Source organism: Rhinolophus ferrumequinum, chromosome 25 (genome assembly GCF_004115265.2).
Source record: "Rhinolophus ferrumequinum isolate MPI-CBG mRhiFer1 chromosome 25, mRhiFer1_v1.p, whole genome shotgun sequence".
Taxonomy (NCBI): domain Eukaryota; kingdom Metazoa; phylum Chordata; class Mammalia; order Chiroptera; family Rhinolophidae; genus Rhinolophus; species Rhinolophus ferrumequinum.
The window spans coordinates 23,643,834-23,667,727 of record NC_046308.1 but is presented as its reverse complement, the minus strand read 5'-3'; the positions used below and the strand labels follow the sequence as shown (position 1 = coordinate 23,667,727).

Sequence of the window (23,894 nt, the reverse complement as noted above, 5' to 3'; positions counted from 1 at the left end):
GAAAAAGAAACAAAAATAGAAGATTATCAATCCTTTGAAAATAATGTGTATTGCAAGTTCCTTTTCCCCGTTGATTGTCTTTCAAATTTGTTTAAGCCATACAGAAAATATTGGTTTCTTTGTTTTCAACTGTGCCCATTGTTTCAGAATGCATTCTGGCCTTCATGTCAGCCTTCCCCCAAGTTATTCTTTTCAAAAGCTTATAGTTTCTTCTGTGAGTATTATGGCTTTAAAAATTAACATATTTAGTCCTTAAGAATGGTGTAAGGACTACCACGGCAGTTGAGGCAGCTCCTTTTTGAATGAGAACATTTTGGATTATTATTATTTTTTTTTTGGAATGGGGCAGCTGCTGGACCTTGGATTACAGTTTGCTGGTTTTAGAAGCTGTCAGTGATTGAACTAGTGAGTAGATGGATAAAAGTATAAAGGACTTGTTTTTATGGTAGATTTTCTGTAAAAATCTTAAATGTCCCTTTTAGGCTCGCCACATGTATCAATGTACAGATGACTATTCTGTTTTCCTCACTGACTGTACTATAACATTAAAATGGTTTAAAGAAATCTAAACTGCACCTTTTGCTCAATGAAAAGTTACTAGTTCATAAGATTTTAAGCTGTGTGTGCATTCCTACTGTGAAAATGCACAGCTCTGCTCTGCATATCCTCCGGAAAGTAGAACGCTCCTAATTATGTGTGGCACATTGTGGGGCTTTGTCATACAATTCTGGCAGACTTGCCCAAATCTTCAGATGGGCTAAGTTGTATAGCATCCCCTTTCCCAAATAATGGGATCTGAAATAAATATTCATTGATGCTGGTGATAGATATATTAGTTTTTAAAACTACAAAGTAAATGTGGTCTCTCATCCTAGGTTCGTGGTGCGTTCATTTGTGTTAATGTGTCGGGAAGGGACATTGACTTGGTGGTTATGGGGAGTATCTCTTGCTGTGTGCGCAGGGGTGAGGATTGCTAAATTATTAACAGCTTTTTGTGTAGGGGTGAGTCACGTGATGAATGGCCTAATCAGAAAAATGGAGTGAAGACGCAAGCTTTGCCAAGTGATGAAGTGAACAAGGTTTTGTTTTTGCATCAGGTGTAAAATGTATGCATGGCTTTTTTGTTGTTGCTTAGTTATTGGTAGAGGAGAAAACATGAGGGGAAAGAAAACCTCAGCTTTGCTAACCAGTCTTTTCAGGGGTATACAGTTGGGGAGTAAAATCTGACTGGCCTAATGTGTTGAAAGATCCTATCCTTTATAATACTCACTCCATCCTGTAATCATGTAGAGGAGAGAAATGGTTCTATTCTAGTAATTCTCTGTGATTTATAACAAACCAGTGATGTCATTCTATTGTGTACTTTTGTCAAACCATTTATGTGACTTTAATAAACTTAGTAAACTTGCACACACACACACACACACACACAAAACTGTGGGAAAGCCTTTCCTCAGGGCATCCAGCTTACCTTTCATCTGAGAACGCATACTGGAGAGAAACCCTATGAATGTACTGAATGTGGCAAAGACTATAGTCATAGGTCATTCCTTATTCAACATAAGAGGATCCATACTGGAGAGAAACTCTTTGAATTTAATGAATGTGGGAAAGTTTTCCAATGGAATACACACCTTACTCAACACCAGAGAATTCATACTGGAGAGAAATCTTCTAAATGCAAAAAATGTGGCAAGTCTTTCAGCAGAAGTACACACCTCAGTCAACACCAGAGAACTCATACTGAAGAGAAACCCTACAACTGTAATGAGTGTGGGAAAACCTTTGGTCAGAGTGCATATCTGACTCAACACCAGAGGATGCATACTGGAGAAAAACCCTATTGATGTAAGAAATGTGGAAAGGCCTTCACCGTAAATGCATACGTTGCTCAACATCAAAAGATTCATGAGAGAGGGGCAGCCAGATGGCTCAGTTGGTTAGAGCACGAGCTCTGAACAACAGGGTTGCCAGTTCAATTCCCACATGGGCCAGTGAGCTGCGCCCTCCATAACTATTGAAGACAATGAGCTGCCGCTGAGCTGCCAGAGGGGCAGCAGGATGGCTCAGTTGGTTAGAACACGAGCTCTTAACAACAAGTTTGCCAGTTCAATTCCCACGTGGGGTAGTGGGCTGTGCCCCCTGCAACTAAAGATTGAAAAACGGTGACTGGACTTGGAGCTGAGTTGCGCCCTCCACCAATAGATTAAAGGACAATGACTTGGAGCTGATTGGTCCTGGAGAAACACACATTCCCTAATATTCCCCAATAAAAAATTTTTTAAAGATTCATAAGAGAAACAAATCTTTATAATGTGCTAATCACAAGGAAATTCAAAATGGAGAGAAAGTCAACAAATGTATTTAATGTGGGAAATATTTCAGCATAAACACAGGTATTTTTCAACATCAATAAATTAATAAACCCTATAAATATAATTGTGGAAAATATTTCATTTGTAGCATGTCATATAGTCAATAAGCCCATCATAAACAGAACTAAGAAAGTGAAAAAAAATGTATGAAATGTTTTAATGTAGTATTATACTGAAAATTAAGTTAAAAGCACTGGGGAAACTTATAAGGTTAACATTATATAATGACATATTTTAATTAACATAATATAATAACATTTTAAAAACCATGGCATCATACATGAAAGTTAATCTTTTTATATATCATGCTGGGTTTCTAGAAAATGTGTAGAAATGATGCCTATTGAATCTATAAATGATGTTATATATGAGGAGGTCATGCTCACACTTCAAATCCGGTGCCCTACCTTATATAGACCTGGCTTTAAATACTGTAGATCAGAGGTCAGCAAAGTATGGCCCAGGGTCAAATCCAGCCTGCACCTGTTTTTTTGTAAATAAAGTTTTATTGAAACTTAGTCACATATGTTTATGTATTGTTTAAGGCTGCTTTCACTCTGCAAAGGCAGAGTTGAGTAATTGTGACAGAGACTGTACAGCCTTGTATTGGCTTGCAGGGGCTGCTCTCACAAAGTACCACAGACTAGGTGGCTTAAACAACAGGAACACCGTCTCACAGTTCTGGAGGCTGAAAGTCTGCATCAAGATGCTGGCAGGTTGGGTTTCCCCTGAGGCCTCTCTCCTTGGCATGCGGACTACCGTCTTCGCAGTGTGTTCCTCTGTGCACACATCCTTGGTGTCTCTTCCTCTTCTTATGAGGACACCAGTCCTATTGGATTAGGGCCGCCTCCTTATGCCTTCTTTTTAATTACCTCTTTAAAGTCCTTTTCTTCAAATACAGTCACAGTGAAGTTTAGGGCTTTGTTTTAATCTGTTCCGGCTGCTATAACAGATATTCTGTAGACTGGGTGGCTTATAAACAAGAGAAATTTAGTTCTCACTGTTCTGGAGGCTGGGAATTCCAAGATCAAGGTATGGGCAGCTTTGGTGTCTGGTGAGGGCCCGTTTCCAAGTTCAGGGAAGGCTGTCTTTTTGCTGTGTCCTTACGTGGTGGAAGGAGTGAGCAATCTCTCTGGGGACTCTTTCATAAGGGCACTAATCCCATTCATGAGGGCTCCACCCTCATGACCTATTCACCTCCCAAAGTCCCTGCTCCTAATAGCATCACCTTGGCGGTTAGGATTTCAGCATATGAACTCTGTAGGGGGGACACATTCAGAACAGCAGGTGTCAACATACGGATTTGGGGGAAGACGAGTCAGTCTATAACAAGCCTGCAAAGCCTAACATAGTATCTCGCCCTTTACAGAACTAAGTTTTCTGAACGCTGTGGGTGTAGATAATCAACTATAATTATGTCTATCACATTCAACATTATATTCAGATTTCTAAAATATATGAAACTGGTAAATTAGGGCAACATAGTAGTAAGTCATAAAGCATACCATACAGAGAATTTACTTGTTTTATAATTGTTGAATTATTTTGCAAAACTTAGAAATCATTTTTTTCTGGAAAATGAAAGGCAGAAATGTTTCTTTGAAGATAATTCTATAGATTCTCTAATGAATAGTTTTTGTAGCAAACACAGTCTTCTGATACCCTCCTATTTACCCTATTGGTGAGAGAGGGATCCTGTGCTCTCCATAATACAAGATAACCAAACACGTGACACCTGACACTAGCCAGATGATTGACAGAAGTTTATTAGTCACATGTGCTCACAGCCTAGGGGAGGACATCATACAACATGCAACACTACACATGGGTTGCACTTGGGAACAGTGAACCAGTAGGTGAGGGGCTGTGGGAGGAAGGCTTTTTAGTAGCAAGAGGGTAAGATGCCCCCTGGTTCCCACAGGAAGATGTGATTGGCTTGTGTGAATAATTCATGGGCTAGCAGGGTCAGGTGAAAGTCCAACCAGTAGGGAAATAAACCAGATTAGGAGCCTTTCCTTTTTTGGGGGGGCATATCTGGTAAGAGCGGCACAGTTCATGATTAGGATGCTGGGGCCCTAATCATCAACGATGTCCAGGCAGCACATGAAATTTTAGTTCTTATAATACCCACAGGCGTTAGAAACCAGGTTTGGCAGGGAATATTTTCTGTTTAATAATGCTAATCAGATCAGCGTGAACAAAGTGCAGATTACAGCAAACTAGTTTAAGTAGATTTGCCTTAACTGGTAACAAATCCTTATTACACCAACTTTCTCACATAATCACTTATAAAATAACAATAACAAAAACCTTAACACCTTGGCTCAAAGTGTGACCATTTTACATTATTAATATGATTTGATATTTAAAATCCCCAATTTTTAAATGCTTTTTGCTTTTAAAATGGCACGTGTACCCATATTTCTTTGGACTTTCATGTGGCCCTGGTAACCGGCCCTCAGGATTTTCCATGGATGACCTGCAGGAGTCAGAAAGTGACTTGGGATGTCTCTATATCTGAGTGAAAATCTTACACTACATGTTCTTGATTAAATGCCTTTCACAGCTCCAGAATACTGTGGTTGGTATAAAGCAGTAACTGCACCATCCCATCCACTCCTGGACATATCCTTGTGGCTACTGTCTTGTTACTTTTCAGGACTGGTGGGCAGACATGAGTGGACAGAGCACTTAACATTAAAACCCCTGGGATTGTACTGACTTACGTACAGTCACACAACCAGATCCATGAGACCCATGTAGAGATGTACATAGATAAAGATGCATACACTGATGAGCATTGTGGGTACACACACATACATGTACACAGGGACAACACACATGTACAGTCACAACTGGACCCACAGTCCCACAAACTTACAGAGTTGCAGACCCATCCAGACAAACCAGAATTGTGAGAAAACATCTACACACAAGTTTGCAGATTCATGTGTACAACACATACACACTGTCACACAGAACACACCTAGGCAATCAGACATAGATGATCCTATGAACCATTCACAATTACATATAAAAGAACATACAGAGGGGCACGTGTGCAAATACAAACATTCATTCAGACCTGTGGGAGCACAGTGGGATATACACAAATCCATGCGAGCACATATCTATACAGACTCAGGCCAGACCTGTACATCAAAAGCTCTATGCCGTCTCACACAGAATCACCTCAGACTCACAAGTAAGCACACAGTGGTTACACTCCCCTGTATAGTCACATGCACACACGCACACATCCAGACACATATCAGAATTGAGAGACAACAGCCGCTGTGAGGGCAGAGCTGACTGCATCTTGAAACTAATCCACCAGCTTAACTTCTGAGTGAATGAGCTCAGACTTTTGATCTCCTGCCCTTCTCCCATGTGGATCCTGGAAAGTGTACAGGAGTTTCAGGCTAATGATGAAATTCCCATTACTCCGACTTCTGGGGCAAGGCACCCTCGATGTTATCTCTTATCTCACCCTGGCACCAAGGCCTCGCAGTACCTAGCCTCTGGTTTCCCCCCTGACCACCCATACATTCTTTTCCTAGCATGTAGTTTCATCATTAAGGGGGGATAAAAGAAGGCGGTCTAGAGGATGACAGGTACAGAGATCTAAAGTCCTGCAGTGGCCCAGGACCTCTTTCTGTTATTCCCATTAACCGTCAAGCTGGGCTTGTCGGCCTTGTTCTTGGGTGTTTTGGCTCCTTCAGCATTTGAGGGCACTTTGCTTACATGGCCTTTTCACAGAACAGTCACATACAGGGTGCAGATTCACCTGTATACAGGTGCATGCATACACTTTTTTGCAGAGGCACACTCACACAGTTGCACACCCATGAGAAATGTGAGGCAAGAAGCAAAGTCAGAAAGGAGCATAGAGCGGATGTGTGCACACATACAAACTCATCTAGATCTGTAAGACCCACAGAGACACAAATATTACACGGACACAAGTTCACCTATGCAGACACAAAGACTCACACATTAACCAGTCCTGTAAGGCAACAGCCATTCACCACCACATTCGCAGCTCCGCAACAGACTTGTGCAGCTCAGATGCACACAGTCCCACCCTCTCCCAAGGCTCCTGTCCTGGGGTTGCTATTAAACACTCTCCCTGCACTGGGCGTGGCTATGCTGATGCGGGAGCTGCCCATGTCAGGCGCTCTGTCAGGGGAGAGCCTGTGTCCAAGCCTACCTCCGGTCAAAGTGGGAGTCTGAATGGTTTCCAGTCTGTACCGTTTCTGCCCTAGGGGAGACCAGCTCTCAGTGCGAACCTTGTAATAAACTTCGTTTCTGGAGTTACTGCCTGGATTCAAAGCCTGGCTCCACTTCCTCCTGGCTGTGTGACTTGGGACAAATTATCCCATCTCCGTGTGCCCCAGATTCCTCACCTCTAAAATGAGTGTAAGAATAATTACCAAACCTCACTGGGCTGTTGTGAACATTCTGCCAGAAAATGCAAGTCAAACTCTTGGAACTGTGCCTGGCATGTGGTGGGTGCTCAATAAATATTGGCATTACTGTGTTAGAGCACTGTGCTAGTCTGTGCCACTGCCAGACCCTCCTTCCCAAGCTCCTGAAAACACACACACACACACACACACACACACACACACACACACGCACACACACACACACACACACACACACACGGCGGCGGGGTGGGGGGCAATGAGTGAGGGAGGGGCCCGAGAGCATGGTTTCTGGCCCCGAAACTACATTTCCCAGAAGCCTGTACTACACGCTCGTCCGGGTAAGGACCACAGAGCCCCTGTGGGGCCCAGACGCCCTCTGGGAAATGTAGTACGCTGTCTGCCCGGCGCAAAGGCTCCCGGGAGTTGTAGTTTGCGTCCGGTCCGCGCAGACGCACTTTCCCGCGGCGGCCACCGGCTGCTCCTTTGTGGTGGTCGCTGTCCTTTTGTGGGAGTTCGGTCGGTCGACTCACTCGCGTATCTGTCGGTCGGTCGGCCTATCAATCCGCCCCTGGGGATTGTTTGCCAGCCGCGCTCCGCGCCCCCTGGCTCTGGGTGGCTGAGCCCCAGGCCTGCCTGGCCCTGCCCGCAGTCCCCGGGAGGAGTGTGACGGGCTGCGTGCGGTACAGTGATGGGGTGTGAGCGCAGCCTGGGGTGCGGTGTTCCTGCTGAGTCTGCTTGGCCCGGACCTCGACGGGGCGCAGGGCCAGTGTGACCGTACAGCCGGGAGTGCGTACGCGACCCCGCTGGACTCCCCTGCAGGCCGCTGTCCCTGAACCCCAGGAGCAGGACCAGCTCCTCTGGGCCTGGCCCGGGGCCCAGGAGGCTGCATAGCTGCCCACACCTTCGGGGGACTCTGCCAAGGGCCACCATGGAGACTTCTGCCCCGAAACCCCAGGAGACAGGTACAATTGGCTCTTTTAGTCAATGGGTCTGTGGGTGTGCACTTGAGAGTGACACTCAGGCAGGTCAGGCCAGTTTCCCAGAAGCACCAGCAGAATCAAGCCTCCGGCCTCTTCACCATGCACAATCGTTTATTCCCACTGTCTTGAGCATGCTGACGAGAGGAAGGAAATCGCAGTGCTTTTTCTTCTTTCTTGGAGTGTCTGACATTGAGTGGCAGAATTAACCCCTGCTGCTGTATCAGTGTGAGGGACATTGGGGCTTGCTCCCCATCCCACCTGCGGAGGCAGTTCCTGACTCCCCTCTGATTCTCCTGGGTGCCAGTGGTGGAGTGGGCTTTAGCTTAGTCAATGCACTGATGGCTATAGCTTAACAGGCCCCGCTTGACTCATGTCTCCTTCCCAGCTCTGTTCTCTCAGGACCCTGCTCTTCCCCTCAAAGAGAATCCAGAGGATAAATTGGGTCCGGATCTCCTAGAAGCCAGGTCTGAGGTGAGTGGCTAACTTTGCTTCCTTCTGCACATCTCACTCTTTATAAAGAGGGTTAGCAGCTTCCTTCCCCTGCCCAGGGTCTCCTTCAGTCATCCAAGGATCCCACATATGGGGGCCTGCGGTTATGTCCTTAGGAAGCTCTAGATGTGGGAACAGCTCCAGTTGAAGAGAGTGGGTGATGCCCCAGGGATGCCCTCGAGGTGAGTGTCCCTTCCAGCCTGATTCAGTCCAACGGGTGAGTCAGTTGCCCAGGACCTATGTGCCCAGCACTGTGCCAGGAGCTCTGAAGAGTGGTTCTAGTGGAACCCAAGCAAGTAGGTGACAGCTCACAGGAGATCACTGTGCTCATCTTCACATTCAGACCCAGGGGATGTTGGTGGTGGTTGGTCCTTGTTTGGGGGTGTTTTCTGAGATGGAATCAGGTAGGAGGGTGTGGAACAGCTGAAGGAAGGGCTGTGTTGCAGGCCTGGGGTAAGAGCGATGGTAGTGGGTCTGTTCCTGGTGCTTTTCCTCTGTACTGGGCCCCAGACATGGAGCCTTCGTGGAACAATCTGCAGTTTTAGAGGATCTGGGGGCTCAGCCAGGAATTGGCCCTGGGGCCACTTCTACAGCCAAGTGGGGCCCAAATCCCTTGGGGTTTTGTTCTATCACCTAAACCACCGCACTCATCATAGTATTTAGAAGGGTCTGGTAAGGAGAGTATACGGTAGTGATTAAGTCTGGAGGGTTAAGGGTCCTTTGACTTGTTTAGAATTTTGTGATTCTATTAACCTCCCCCTTGAAAGAGGTGAGGTGTGATTACAGACAGGTAGAAATAGCTGTAAAACACGTATTGTGTGATGTCCCCAGCTTCTGTAATGTGTTAGAATGCTCTCTAGTTCTATAAAACACTCTCAAGAGACATGACAATCAAATGCAATCCATGATCTGTGATGGGTCACATATCCAAAAAATTCTATCAAAAGCAGTTTGGGACAGTTGAGGAAATTTGGAAATGGATTGTATCTCAGATCATATTGTATCAATATTACATTTCTTGGGTGTGATGATGGCACTGTGATTGTATAAGAGAATATCCTTAGGAGATACAAGCTGAAGAATGGAGGGTGAGATGGCATCATGTCTGCAACTGAGCCTTCAAATGGTTAAGCAAAAAGTGTGCATTTGCATGTGTGTGTGTGCATGCCCGTGAGTGACAACCTCAAGGTAATGCCCTTCTTGTTCATAGATGTTATTCCTAAAATATCAGCTTCTTAGATACTTGAGTAACTGGTTCTCCTCTCTTGAGGACTCCTCTATCCAGCAGTCTCACTCCACTCGAGCTCGTGTTCAGCTCTCCTGGGACATCCCCAGGGTCTGTTCTGACTTCTTTGCTAGTTTCATCACCATATCTGCATTGGATTCCCACTCATGCCCCCTACAGAATGAAGACACACCAGACATGGGATTCTCCCAGTGGGTTGGGAATACCCCCTAAAGGGCCTGTACAAGGCTCAGATCCTACCCGACTTCTGCCCGTTGATGCCCCCACACTGAAGCCATATAGTCTCTGACAGCCCCCTCTCGTCGGCACCATATTCTGATTCTTTGGAGCTTTGTTCCTGTACATTTTCTCCCTCCCTCTGCTGATCCACCCCCATTATGCTACGTCTCTGCGTGCCTCAGTTATGGGCGTGTTCTCAGCGTGTGTCCTCACCCCCACCTCAGCTCCCTAAAATCCAGTGGGTTTTTGGCTCAGGTTTATTGAGGCATAATATATATACAATAAAGTCCTCCAATTTTAAGTATAGGATTTGATGAATTTGGGTAAGTGTGTCCACTTGTATAACCAGCACCACAATCATAATATAGAACATTTCCACCCCAAAAAGTTCCTTCATGCCCCTTTGCAGGAAGTGCTGTCCCCACGGAATGATAGAGTTTGTAGTCTTTGGTTTCTGACTAATTTCATTTAGCATAATGCTTTTGAATTCATGTCATTATGTGAATCAGTAGTTTGTTCATGTTTATTGCTGAGTACAATATTCCATTTGTATTAGTTTACCAGGGCTGCCATAGCGAAGTGCCACAGACCGAATGGCTCAAACAATAGAAGTTTATTGTCTCACAGTTCTAGAGGCTGGAAGTCCAAGATCAAGGTGTCACCAGGGTGGGTTTCTTCTGAGGCCTCTCTCTTTGGTTTATATAGATGGCACCTTCTCCTGTGTCCTCACATGGTCTTTCCTCTGTACATGTCTGTGTCCAAATATCCTTTCCTTATTAAGGACCTCAGTCCTGTTGGATTAAGGCCCACTGTAGTGACCTTGTTTTACATTAATCACCTCTTTAAAGATCCTGCCTCCAAATAGTCACATTCTGAGATGCTGGGGGTTAGGATATCAACATACAAATTTGGAGGGGACACAGTTCAGCCCAGAACACCCTTGTATGGGCGTGTACAATTTGTTTATCCATCCATCAGCTGATGGACATTTAGGTTGTTTCCAAGTTTTGGTTATTAAATAAACCTGCTAGAGATATTTGAGTATGAGTACAGACATGTGTTTTAATTTCTCTTAAAAAACTATGTAAGTGTGGAATTGCTGAGTCAGATAGCAAATATATGTTTAATTATCAATTTTATTGATCTTTTTTTTAAGGGGAACAGGACTTTATTGGGGAACAGTGTGTACTTCCCAGTGTGTACTTCCAGGATTTTTTCCAAGTCAAGTTGTTGTCCTTTCAATCATAGTTGTGGAGGGCGCAATTCAGCTCCAGGTCCAGTTGCCATTGTTAGTTGCAGGAGGCACAGCCCACCATCCCTTGCGGGAGTTGAACCTGCAATCTTGTAGTTGAGAGGACGCGCTCCAACCAACGGAGCCATCCGGGAGCTCAGCAGCAGCTCAGCTCAAGGTGCTAACTTCAATTTTAGTTGCTGGGGGCACAGCCCACCATCCCTTGCGGGAGTTGAACCGGCAACCTTGTGGTTGAGAACCCACTGGCCCATGTGGCAATCGAACCGGCAGCCTTTGGCATTAGGAGCACCGAGCTCCAACCACCTGAGCCACCAGGCCAGCCCTTTATTGATCTTTTCAAAGAACCATCTTTTGGTTTCATAGGTTTTTCTTTATTGCTTTTTTGTTTTCTATTTTGTTGATTTCTGATCCTTATTATTTCCTTCCTTTACTTTGGTTTAAGGTTGAAACTCAGGTACTGATTTGAAACCTTTGTTCCTTCCTCACATAACATTCAATGCTATAAATTTCCCTCCAAGTAAGCACTGCCTTAGTTACATCCCACAAGTTTTATGTTGTATTCTCATTTTCAGCTCAAAATAGTTTCTAATTTCCTTTGGGATTTCTTCTTCAACCATGTATTATTTAGGAGTGTGTTGTTTAATTCCTAAACATTTGGGGGATTTTCCAGATATCTCTCTATTAGGATTTCTAATTCTGTTGTGGTGAGAGAAAGAACTTTGTATGATTTGAAATCTTTCAAATTTACTAAGACTTATTTTGTTGCCCAGAATGTGGTTTATCTTGATAAATGTTTTATGCACTTGAAAAGAATGTGTATTCTGCTTTTGTTGGCTAGAGTGTTCTGTAAATATCAATTAAGTCAATTGCATGATAGTGTTACTCAATTATTCTTATCCTTACAGATTTTCTGCTTATGTGTTCTATCAATTATTGAGAGAGATTATTTTTGCAATCACCAAGTATAATGATGGATTTGTCTTATTTCTCTTTTCAGTTCTATTAGGTTTTTGCTATTTGTGTTGTTTTTGTATTTTGAAGCTCTGTTTGGAGGTACATCTATATTTAGAATTGTTGTGAGCTTTTAATGAATTGATATTGTGATAATGATATTGTGATAATGTGTAAAGTCTGTCTTTATCTCTGATGGTATTCCTTTCTCTGAAATCTTTGTGATGTTAATATAGCCACCTAAGCTTTCTTCTGATTAGTATTTGCATGGTATATCTTTCCCCATTCTTTCACTTTTTTTTCTTTTTTCTTTTTTTTTTTTTAAAGGGAACAAGACTTTATTGGGGAACAGTGTGTACTGCCAGGACTTTTTTTTTTTTTTCCCAAGTCAAGTTGTTGTCCTATCAATCTTAGTTGTGGAGGGTGCTGTTCAGCTTCAAGTTGTTGTCCTTTCAGTCTTAGTTGTGGAGGGCGCAGCTCAGCTCCAGGTCCAGTTGCCGTTTTCTAGTTCCAGGGGGCGCAGCCCACCATCCCTTGCAGGACTGGAGGAATTGAACTGGCAGCCTTGTGATTGAGAGCCCACTGGCCCATGTGGGAATCGAACTGGCAGCCTTTGGAGTTAAGAGCATGGAGCTCTAACCGCCTGAACCACCGGGCCGGCCCCCCCATTCTTTCACTTTTAATCTATCATCATCTTTATATTTGAAGTGGCTGGCATGTAGTTGGGTCTCACTTTTTTAATTCAATTGGAAAATCTCTACTTTTTAATTGGAGTTTGACGATTCACATTTAATATAATTATTGATAAGGCTGGGTTTATATGTGTTGTTTTCTATATGTCTTCTGTCTTTTTTTATTCTGTTTCTCTCTTAATGCCATCTTTTGGGGGTAAACAAATATTCTTTTAGTAGATTCTTAATGCCTCTGATTTTATTAACTTATTTTTCCTTTTAGTTACTTGAATGGATGTTGGACATTGTGAATTTTACTTTGTTGAGTATTGTGTTGCTTGGAATTCCTTAAATATTTCTGGGATTTGTTCTGGGATGCAATGAAATTACTTACGATTAGTTTGATGCTTTTAGGTTTTGTTAAGGTGGGTCCAGAGAAGCTGTCTTGGGCAAAATTTGCCTCACTGCTGAGGACTTTATTTCCGGGGACTTTACTCAGTTCCGGGGACTTTACTCAGTTTACCTTCCGGGGACTTTACTCAGTTCCTATACATCAGGAGGACGTTCCACTCTGGCCAGTCAGCACACAAACTATTCCCAACCCATGTGAGTCTTAATAATTGTTCTGCCTGCTGCTTCTCTGGTGTTTCTTTTCCCTGGTTTGGGGTGGTTTCCTCCCACGCACATACCCGTCGGCCCTCAGTCAGCCTCAGGCGCATCCAGAGTTCTGAGTCTGCAACTCCCTTTGCTCTGGAATTTTTCCTTGCGGAATTTAGTCTCCTGGTGCCCCCAAACTCAACTCTGTCTCCTCAGCTCCTCAGACCACAGGCTCTGTCTGGGTTGCCACCTCCCCTGCTGCAGTCTGGAAACAGGGTCCAGGCAGGAGGGTGGGGTGGTTTTAGGGCTCACTTCGTTTCCCTTATCTCAGGGTCTCTCTTCTGAGCTGCACTTTGTTCAGTGTCTGGAAATCAACCATTGTTTCAGACGTTTTGCCCAGTTTACTAGTTGTTTGAGGTAAGAGGGCAAATCTGGTCTCTGTTACCCCTCTGTGGCTGGAAGCAGAGCACAAAACCCAATTTTCACCATGTTGGGGCTGCTCCACTCCTGTTTCCCATCTGTCCTGCCTGCTGCAGAATACAAACACCGTTGCCTTGGGGTAGGTGTCTTGTTTACTGTGGCCACAGCGATGTCTCACACTGCTCTGATGCCCCTTGTGCACCACTGAAAGTAGTACAACCATCACCACGATCAATTTTAGAATGTTTTCATCACCCCAGAAAGAAACCCAATACCCATTAGCAGTCCCTCCCCCTCCCCCGTCTCCAGCCCTCAGCAACCACTAATTGACTGTCACACAGCGGGAGCTCCCCAAGCGCAAGTATCAGAATACTCCTCCACGCCCATTTCCCTCCGACCTCAGTTCACTCTATTGTGGAGGCCCAGTGCATTCCACTTCTGTGTCCTCACCACCTCACTTCTTCTAATGCCTGAGACAGTCGGGGTCCCTGTCACGACTGTGGAGGTGGCACAGACTGCTGTTTCTTCTCTCCTCCTAGGGGCAGGGGCAGAGACTCCCACCTCTTGGCATGCCCAGCCAGAGTGGTGGGAGATGGCCATGGGAGGGCTGACCGCTGCTGTGCCCTTCCCGTGGTATCCAAGACTGGCATGTTCCTGCCTCATTTCATTCATTCATCCTCAACCACGGAAGCCTGCTGGTCCCACGCCATGCCCTAGTCGGAGAAACTGAGGCTCAAGGAAGCTGGGTGCCCACACCAAAATGGTGAGGCCAGTCCCTGCTCTGCCTTGATTTTCCTTCTTCATTGGAAAACAACTTTTTTTTTTAATTTACAAAACCATTATTTGCTGTGCTAACAAGTTAATAATCTGTTAATAATCTTTCCCCACACTTACAATCTCATTCCCTAAGACAGCCAGTGTCTTCGGTTTTGACATTTTTTGCTCCATCTCTCTCCTCTTGTTCACATAAGCAAACTCAACCATACATAGACACAGGGCTTAAACGTATTATTTCAAAGATGGAATCGTACAGTACACATTCCAGTGCTTCCCTTTGTTTTAATTGAGATAAAATTCACACACCATAAAATCCACTCTTCCCAAGTATGCAATTCAGTGGTTTTTTTTAGTATATTCACAAAATAGTGCAACCATCACCACGATCAATTTTAGACCGTTTTCATCACCCCAGAAAGAAACCCAATACCCATTAGCAGTCCCTACCCCTCCCCCCTCTCCAGCCCTCAGCAACCACTAATTTACTTTGTGTTTCTATTTGCTTATTCTGGGCATTTCGTACAAATGCGGTCATACAGTACGTGGCCCTCTCTGTCTGGCTTCCTCCACTCAGCAGAGTGTTCAGTGCGTTCCTTTGGATAGCTGCGTTATTTTCCATGGTCTGCCCGCATGCCTGTACCCTGATTTAGTCACCCACTCTAATGCCATGCTCGGTCATTTGGTTGGTTTCTGGTAAGTACGGTGCTGCAGTACCCAACCTTTCATTTGCTTCCGTATGTGCAGCAACCCTTGTTTCTTTGGTGTAAATACCCAAATGGACATAGCGGTTCCCACTCCCACTAAAAGTGGTTCCTCATTGCCAGGTTCCCTGGTTTTAATTATTGCTACTTTGATAGGTAAAATTGTTATTTTGCTTTCAATTTGCATTTTCCTGACAAAAATCACTAATCTCTTAATAAGTCTATCGGAAATTTGCGTTTCCTCCTCTTTGAATGGCTTTTCATGTTTTTAAGTGTTAAAACATTTAAAACAGAGTAAGAACAACCTTCTGGGTACCTACTTTACAAAATTAACAGATGTGTGAATTTTGTCCTATTGGCTTCAGATCATTTTTTAAAAATGAAACATTACAAGTAAAGGCAGTGCCTTCTGTGTCCTCCCTTCTCTGTCCTCTCCTGCCCTCCCCGGTCCATGCGGTATCAGAGGATGACGACTGAGCAAACACCACAGCGCTCTGATGGGACCTTCATATGTGGTGTGAACTCATTTAATTCTCACCGTGAGGCAGTGACATAGGTCTCATTTCACAGTCAGGGAAACTGAGGCACCCCTCCACTCACATTGCTAGTGAAGGCAAGAGTAGGAAGCCCACCCAGGCCATCAGGCTCAGAGCCTGTGCCCTTGTCTGCCAGATGGTGGAGCAACACATGCATCTGAGTATTTGTAAACTGCATACAGTGCTGTGTATGCTTCTAGATGGTTCTGTGCAGGGCATCACACCAGGTATGGTCCCCTCAGCCTGCTTTTATACCAGCTGCTGTGCTCTTGAGAGATCCCCATGGGGACAGGTCTGTCTACCCTGTTTCTTTTCACTGCTGCACTATGTTGTTTATATTCCCTTCCTACTGACAGGCATTCAGTTTGTTTCCAGTGTTTTCTCAGTCACTCTGGACTGAGTAGGACTCTCAGAGTGGACTTTCGAGGCACAGGGAATACACGCTCTTGACTTTACTAGAGACGGTAAAAACTATGTGTCCCCAGTACACACCTGCCCGGTGGTGTCAGACCACCCTGTTTTCCCATGGACGAGCCCACCTTTGGTACGTTCAGACTTTAAACGTTTGGCCTCTCTGCTATGTGTGAAATGGTATCTTGCTGTTTTAGTTCTCATTTCTGGATGTCTAATGAGATTGACTGTCTCCTCACGGGCTTAACAGCTGTTTATGAGTCTTCTGTGAATTGTCTGTTTACAGCCTCTGCCCATTTTTCTCTTGTTTTTCTTAGTGACTTGTCAGCGTTCCATGTAGAAAATGTAAACGCTCGTGGAGCAAATGTAAATCTTCTCTTCATGGTTTCTGGGTTTCATGTTGCACTTACAGTCTCTGCTGCCCAGGGATTCACAGAATGGACCCCAGATGTCTCACATTCAGCTCTTGCTCCACCTGGAGCTGTGTTGTATGTGGTGTGAAGAGTGGTTTCATCTTTCTTTCTTTTTATGTTGACATTTGTCTTAGCTCGCGCTGCCATAACAAAATACTACAGACTGGGGTCTTAAACAGCGTGTACTTATTCCTCCTCGGTTTGGAGGTTGGAAGTCTGAGATCAGGGTGCAGCAGGCTTGGTTCCTGGTGAGGGCTGTCTTCCCAGCTTTCAGATGGCCGCCTTTTCCCCCTGTCCTTCCCTCTGTGCGCACGCAGACAGAGACCTCTGTCGTCCTCTTCTCTTAAGGACACCAGTCCTATCGGATTAGGGCACCACCCTAGTGACCCCATGTAACCTCAGTTATCTCCTAAGGACCCATGTCCAAATACAGTCACATTGGGGGTCAGGGCTTCAACATATGAATTTCAGGGGGACATGATTCAGTCCGCAGCAACACTGATAGCTATCTAAAAGTATAAGGCGAAACTCCCGTTATTCCAGAGGAGATCCCTGCTTTTACTGACTGCCTGGTAGGCACCTGGTAGGCATGAGGGCTCACCTCAAGGCCTGACTCTCTGTACCCCTTGCCTGACTCGGGGTGCTAATGTGGGCCCAGAGCTTCTGCAGAAATCTGGTGGTCCCTGGGATCCTGGCCCCACACCAGCCAATCCCCAGCAAAGGCTTACAAGATAGGAACCAGGCCTCCTTCGCTTGGTTTAGTCTTCACTCTTACGTCTAACTTAACTACATCCTAACTAGTTTAAGCCAGGCTGCCATGGCACCAGCATCTTTGAAGAGACAGCTGTTAGTCAGTAGCCGCTTAGAAAGCAGCCTGCCCACACTTGCCTCCTGAGGTCAGAGTCCTGATGGGACTTGGGAGCTTATTTTCTGGCAAGGGAGGATCCAGAGTGGGGTTGGAACATGACCAATGTGGAGACCGTTTAGGGGTGGCAGCCTAGGGCCTCCGGAGGGGGTAAGAAGCCCCAGGTGGCAGAAGAGCCTAGGGTTCGAGGGCATGAGTACAAGTGGAGTCATTTGGGACATTTGTGACACTTGGAACTGGAGTGACGAAGTGGGTGGAGGGGTTACCTTGCAATTAGTGACTGGCATTGGGGAAGGTGGGAGTAGGTTAAGGGCGGGGTGGGCCAGGACTCAGGCCTGGGGAGGGCAGGGGAGCAGGGGTTCTAGGGGGGGGCAGGATGGACACAGAGTGGCTCCTTTGGTCACTTGGGCATAGAACTCACTGATGAGAATAGGGGTTCCTTCCTTAGGGTATAATACTGGCTTTCTGTCTGAGCTTAAGTCCTATTGCAGTGGTAAGATTTGATCAGGGTTTCTAGGTTCTTTGTATTATTCTTTCAAGTTCTCTAAGCTTGACAATCTCAACCCTGGTAAGCATAGCATCTTACCCAGAACGGTCACAGCAGCTTCCTGTCCACCGCAGCACCCACACGTGGGCTGCCCAGTTAGCGGGGCCTTCCTGGTCCAGGAGGACAGGTCCATGTGGTGATTCCTGCCCAGCTGTGGTGTGTACGTGGGGGCTGTGGGTCTGCACAACAGGTGGCGTCTAAGCACAACATTCATCGCTTGGGAGAAGGTCACCGAGGTTAACCCTTTATTCCCTTGGAAGCACAAATGCAATCAGAACCATGTTGGGTGAGTGAGAACGTGCATGTCATTCCAGGAATCAGTGACTTTCAAGGATGTGGCCGTGGACTTTACCCAGGAAGAGTGGGGCCAGCTGGACTCCCCCCAGAGAGCCCTGTACCGGGACGTGATGCTGGAGAACTATCAGAACCTTCTCGCCCTGGGTAAGATGGCTCCCCAAGGCTCAGGGTCTGCAGTCTGGCCATGCCATAGGTAATACTAAGGCTCCCTTTGGCACCAGCCTTGGCACCGGGCTCGGCAGGGTGTGGCGGCTGTGTTCTCTGTACCCAGCCCTTGTGGCAGGGCTCTGCAGTGCCACTGGCATCCTTGCTTGGAGGTGTGGCCAGGAGAAGAGGGAGGGGCCAGGCAGGGTCCTGGGTGCCCAACCTGCCCTGGAGCTTTCCGAGGGAGATGGAGGGGAGGTGTCCCCACCTGTGGGATCCTCAGAGAATGTGCCTCAGTTTGGGTTCTGACACTGAGACCTGTGTCCTTGGGGGTAGCGCACACCTCTCGGTGCCGGTTGGTTCTGCAGAACCGCAGCACACAGAGCTATGCCACTTCCTCCCCGCAAGCAGGGCCTCCGGTCTGCAAGCCAGACGTGATCTCCCATCTGGAAAGGGGCGAGGAGCCATGGCAGGTGCCCAGAAAAGTCCCCGGAGGGACTCATCCAGGTGAGGGAAACACAGGGGAAGGATGTGGAGCCCTTGTCCCCGGTGCCCCTGCCACCAACCCGTGTGGCCCTCCCGTCACAGCCCCGTTTTCCTTCCACAGTGCACTGCCCTGGCTCCATCCACACCTGCTCAGTGCACCTTCTAGAGCTCTCCCTTTTCCTTTTCTTCCTTCAGCACACACATTGAGCATTGACTGTGTGTCAGAAACTGCTAGGAAAACAGGCAAAGACGTCTGCCTTCTGTTGGCAGGAGACAGAAGTAATACCTACATATACAGAAATATTTAACCAGTGGTGACTAGCAGATGGTGCCAAGAAAAATGAAGCAGAACAGGAGTGGGAGTGTGTATGAAACTGGGGTCAGGGCTTTGCTCACTGAGAAAAGGGCAGTCAGTTTGGGGGTGGGGGGAGAGACAGGGGGACAGTTCACAGAGGTGGCTCCAAGGAATACATTCCTTCTGGGATGCGAAGCTGGCAAGAGGCTTATTTAGCTTTTAAAGAGACACACGTACATCTCAGGGACAGAGAACGCATTTAGTTTCAAGTGTTCTAAAGGAAACACTAAAGAGAGGTAGGGTGTTCTTTTTCCCTTCTGGAACCAGGGAAATTTAAATTTGTTGTTTTTGGACCTGTATTGACCCTGTGTTCATGCCCAGTTCAGACACACAACAGTCTCTCCATTGATGTTGCAATGAGTGAATCGTATCCATGAGTTCTGCTCCTTTCCTAGCCGCCCTGGCTCTTTTCAGGATTTCCTTCTGGGACTCCTTCTCTGTTTCTTCCTCTTCTTCCCTTCTCACTGGCTTGCTTGCCCGTCTCACCCAGGGTGCGCTCCTGTCTCTCTGCCTTTGAGCTCCCTCACTCTGTCAGTCTCTGCTCTCTTTTCTAGCTTTATCTACACTACTGGGTCAGATCTCAAATCGGAGTTCCAGCACCACACCTCTGCCTGCTGACAGGATATTGCATTTCCCATTTCTTACAGAACGGGAGCCCAGGCCTGAGATGAAGGAGGAGTTGTGTCAACAGCAGGGCATCTACAAAGAGGAGCCGTCGCAGGAGTCAGTGACAGAGTGGCCGGCAAGGTCCAGTCCCCACAGCCCTGGGCCAGGCGACAGGTGGACCTGGAAGGGCCCGGCAGCTGCTCTGTCGAGAGGCGAGGCTGTGTTCTGGAGGTACACGCCCACTGGCTATGGGGACATTGCCACAGAGGAGCACTGGCAGGGACACGAGGTGTCTGAGGAGGCTTTTCCCCTCCGGTGCACCCTCTTCACCCAACAGGGTGAAGGAACTCTCATTCCTACAGAGGAAAAGTCTCCTGACAGACACATCGAGAATTTCCACTCCAGTGAGGCTGTAACCCAGCAGCAGAGAATGTGCTCAGGGAGAAACAATTGCAAGTCAAGTGAACATGGAAAACCTCCACCCGTGAGCCGGCATCAGGGCATGGGTGCTGGCACTGGGGAGGGTCTTTTCGTGTGCGGCGAATGTGGGAAAGCCTTCCACCAGAGCTCGTCCCTCACCCTGCACCGGCGATGGCACGCACGGGAGAAAGCCTACAGGTGTAACGAGTGCGGCAAGGCCTTCACCTGGAGCACCAACCTCATCGAACACCAGAGAATCCACACAGGGGAGAAGCCCTTCCTCTGTGGGGAGTGTGGGAAAGCCTTCAGCTGTCACTCGTCACTGAACGTGCATCACAGGATTCACACAGGTGAGAGGCCCTACAAGTGTAACACCTGCGAAAAGGCCTTCAGCTGCAGCTCGCTGCTGAACATGCACCTCAGGGTCCACACTGGGGAGAAGCCCTACAAATGCGGCGAGTGCGGGAAGGCCTTCAACCAGCGGACGCACCTGACGCGGCACCACAGAATCCACACGGGAGAGAAGCCATACAAGTGTGACGTGTGCGGGAAGGCCTTCACTTGCCACTCGTCCCTGACCGTGCACGAGAAAATCCACAACGGAGACAAGCCGTTTAAATGCAGCGACTGTGCGAAGGCCTTCAATAACCGTTCACGCCTCACCCTCCACCAGAGGATTCACACGGGAGAGAAGCCCTTCAAGTGCGGCGACTGTGGGAAAGGCTTCAGCTGCCACTCCTACCTGGTGGTGCACCAGCGGATCCACAGTGGGGAGAAGCCCTTCAAGTGCAATGAGTGTGGGAAGGCCTTCAGCTCCCACTCCTACCTCATCGTGCACCAGCGGATCCACACTGGGGAGAAGCCCTTTGACTGCAGCCGGTGCTGGAAGGCCTTCAGCTGCCACTCGTCCCTCATCGTGCACCAGCGGATCCACACCGGAGAGAAGCCCTACAAATGCAGCCAGTGCGGCAAAGCGTTCAGCCAGAATCACTGTCTCATTAAACATCAGAAAATCCACTCCGGGGAGAAATCATTTAAGTGTAACGAATGTGGTGAGATGTTCCACTGGAGCACCCACCTCACTGAGCACCAGAGAATGCACAGCAAGGAGAAGCCCTTTGCCATCCAGTTCAACAAGCACTTGCTGAGCACATACTATGTTCCCAGCAGCCTGCTGGACGCGGGGAGCACAGGGGTGAGCAGCATGGACCCCATCAATGCCCTGGACATGGCAAAGCTCCTGTGTGTGGTTCAGCCCTCAGCCAGCAGGAATTTCCCTCTTGGCAGTAAACCAGGAAATTAACGTGGCATGTGTGTCATCGAGGTGTCCATTCTCACTCCTTCCCCAGGGTGAGCAGGGAAAACACAGTAGCTGTAGATGCAGACTGCTCGTAGCTCCAGATGTGGGGGCTTGCCCTCCCACCCTGTGCTGTTGCAGTTCTCCCGTGTGCTGCAACAGATGCCCTCTTATCAGCGGCTGTCACCTCCCCAGGGAGGGATATACTGTAGGAGAGGAGAGTTGAGGGCCATTTGAGGAGGCCCTGTTGTCCTGTTTCCCTTGATGGGTTTGGAAGTCACTGACCAGGGGAATAGAGCTTTACTGCCGATAAAAAGAAGGTATGTCAATCGTTGTGACCTCAGACGGGCTTCTGGCATGATTTCGATCAGGAATTTCCTCTGTGAACTGTTGTGTTTAGAATAATAATAATTTTTAAAACCAGAAGAATTATGAACAGTATTACCTCCAAGTGAACATAATTATAGTCCAGGAGGGGAGAATAATCTTGGATGGTGGGAGTTTTGAGAAAAGAGGATTTCCTGGACTCGCCTTACTGAGGTGGCTCCACTGCAGAGTGATTTGTTAGAGGCGGCACAGAAGCACAGCCCAGCATCAGGGTAGCCAGGTCCTGGCATGCTGGCATGGCACCTGGCCACCCGGTCCATGGCGGGAGATTGGGAGCACACAGGCGGTGAGTGTCCAGAAGTGCGTGTCCAGAAGGTCCTCTTCACCCCAAGCTGGTGAGGCTGCCTGCAGGGCCTCCCGCATGCTGTGCAGCTCAGCTCACCGGAGTAGCCTCTCCACAGAGGCCATCTGCGTGCTCCCTGCGGAGGTAGGAAGACGCTGCGTTCATCTAGAATTAATGCTATTTCTTCTCAGTTCTAAGCAAGTATACGCTGCCTTCTCAGTGATAACACTTTACATTTGTATAGAGTGCTATAGTTTATGAAATGCTTTTTAGTATACTTTTTAAATTATGGAGGCAAAATAACCTCGTTTCAGAAAATGTGGAGTTAAGGGGAGAAAACACCCCCCCTAATTCTTAATAAAACTGCATTTCGCACTTTGATACATTACCTTCTGCTTTTTTCATAGTGCATTTTTATATCACTTTAAACATAGTAGGTATATCATTTTAATCTTTTTTTTTTTCCAGTTAGCTGCATAGCAGAATTTTTTCCCAAGTAACTGCACTGTCTTCGGAATCATAATTCTAAATGGAAGCGTAGTATTATTCTATTAGATATTCTTTTGTCATATGTTGAAGTTATTTCCATGTTTTTCACTATTATAAATCATTCTTCATGGAGCATCTTTTGCATTATACTTCTATAGTGTTTTTCTTAGAGTAGATTTCTAGAAGTGAAAATTTTGAGATAAAGGAAATGAATAGCTTAAGGGATCATCTTGGTATGTTTTTGGTTGTGTGTTTGCAAAGTAATACTATTTCATTATGAAGAAACCAATCAGCAACACTGGCCAAGTAGGAACGTCCCGTGCACGTCCATCTCCCGGGCACAGGCACCGTTCCAAGCTGTGTGTCCGGACAGGCGGCCTTTGTTCCGGGCGTGGTGACGACACAGCGATGACCCTGGACGTCTGCCACTCCATGGCCTCCCTCTGGAGTGTCCGTGAGGCGAACTCGCATTATCCGGTCCCCAGGGCCACATCATGGCAGTCTCGGGCCCTTCCTCTGTGACAAATAGGAAAGGTTCTATTTTACAACTGCATTGGGAAGAGACAAATATAAGCTAGGCTTGATTCATTATTCTCATACTCATTTTTCTTATTTGAAAAGAAATGAAAATGAAACCACCTTCCTGGGCCCTGGCCACCGGCCTGCTGCCTGCCCTGTACCGCTGTTCATGTTCTCAGCCAAGTGGCACTTATTACTTCACTTTGCACCTTTGATAACTAATGAGGCAGAACATTGAACATGTTTTTATTGTTTTTCTTCCTGAAAATTATCTGAATATACCTTTTGGCCCTCTTACCATTGGAGTCTTAATGTTCTTCTTTTATTTGCCTATAAACCTTCTTTTCTAATTATACGAGTAATACACATATATTGAAGAAATTTGGAAAAGAAAAAAAAAAAACAAGAATAAAAATGACCCTCAGTGTTGGTTCCTAGGTCATTACACGAAGATGCATTTCCTTCTCGTTTGATTCTGTGTGTGTGTGTGTGTATATATATATATTTTTTTTTTCTTTTTTTCTTTTTTTTTCTTTTTCTTTTAAAATAAAACTGGGTTCATTCTCTGCATGTCATGTTTATCCTTTTCCATTTAACTTTGTATGATGAGCATTTTCCATATTATAAAATATTTTTCAAAAACATCATTGCTGGCTACATCATTTTCTGTCTTACAGTTGTATCATGATTTATCTGTTCCTGTATTGTTAAACATCAAGAGTATCTGTACC

General features: G+C 46.5%; 1 protein-coding gene across 4 annotated transcripts; it reads left to right on the top strand.

Moving 5' to 3' along the window:
* Positions 1–7,255: 7,255 nt before the first annotated feature.
* ZNF74 (zinc finger protein 74) lies at positions 7,256–23,650 on the top strand. 4 transcript variants are annotated; one of them, XM_033098488.1, is made up of 5 exons: positions 7,256–7,767; positions 8,171–8,256; positions 18,195–18,321; positions 18,733–18,828; positions 19,810–23,650. In XM_033098488.1, the coding sequence occupies exons 1-5, from the start codon at positions 7,734–7,736 to the stop codon at positions 21,489–21,491; spliced, it is 2,025 nt and encodes a 674-aa protein (XP_032954379.1). In that variant the 5' UTR covers positions 7,256–7,733; the 3' UTR covers positions 21,492–23,650. The 4 variants fall into 4 exon arrangements, with proteins under 4 accessions (XP_032954379.1, XP_032954377.1, XP_032954380.1 ...); XM_033098486.1 differs by having other exon boundaries at positions 18,730–18,828; XM_033098489.1 differs by lacking the exon at positions 18,733–18,828.
* The last annotated feature ends 244 nt before the right edge of the window (positions 23,651–23,894 follow it).

What these genes read in the sequence shown, in the direction of transcription:
- ZNF74 (XM_033098486.1), top strand. Translation starts at nt 7,734, where the DNA reads ATGGAGACTTCTGCCCCGAAACCCCAGGAGACAG. An exon ending in TCAGAACCTTCTCGCCCTGG is followed by an intron (nt 18,322 to 18,729) that starts GTAAGATGGCTC and finishes CCTCCCCGCAAG; the next exon opens with CAGGGCCTCCGGTCTGCAAG. An exon ending in CCCCGGAGGGACTCATCCAG is followed by an intron (nt 18,829 to 19,809) that starts GTGAGGGAAACA and finishes CATTTCTTACAG; the next exon opens with AACGGGAGCCCAGGCCTGAG.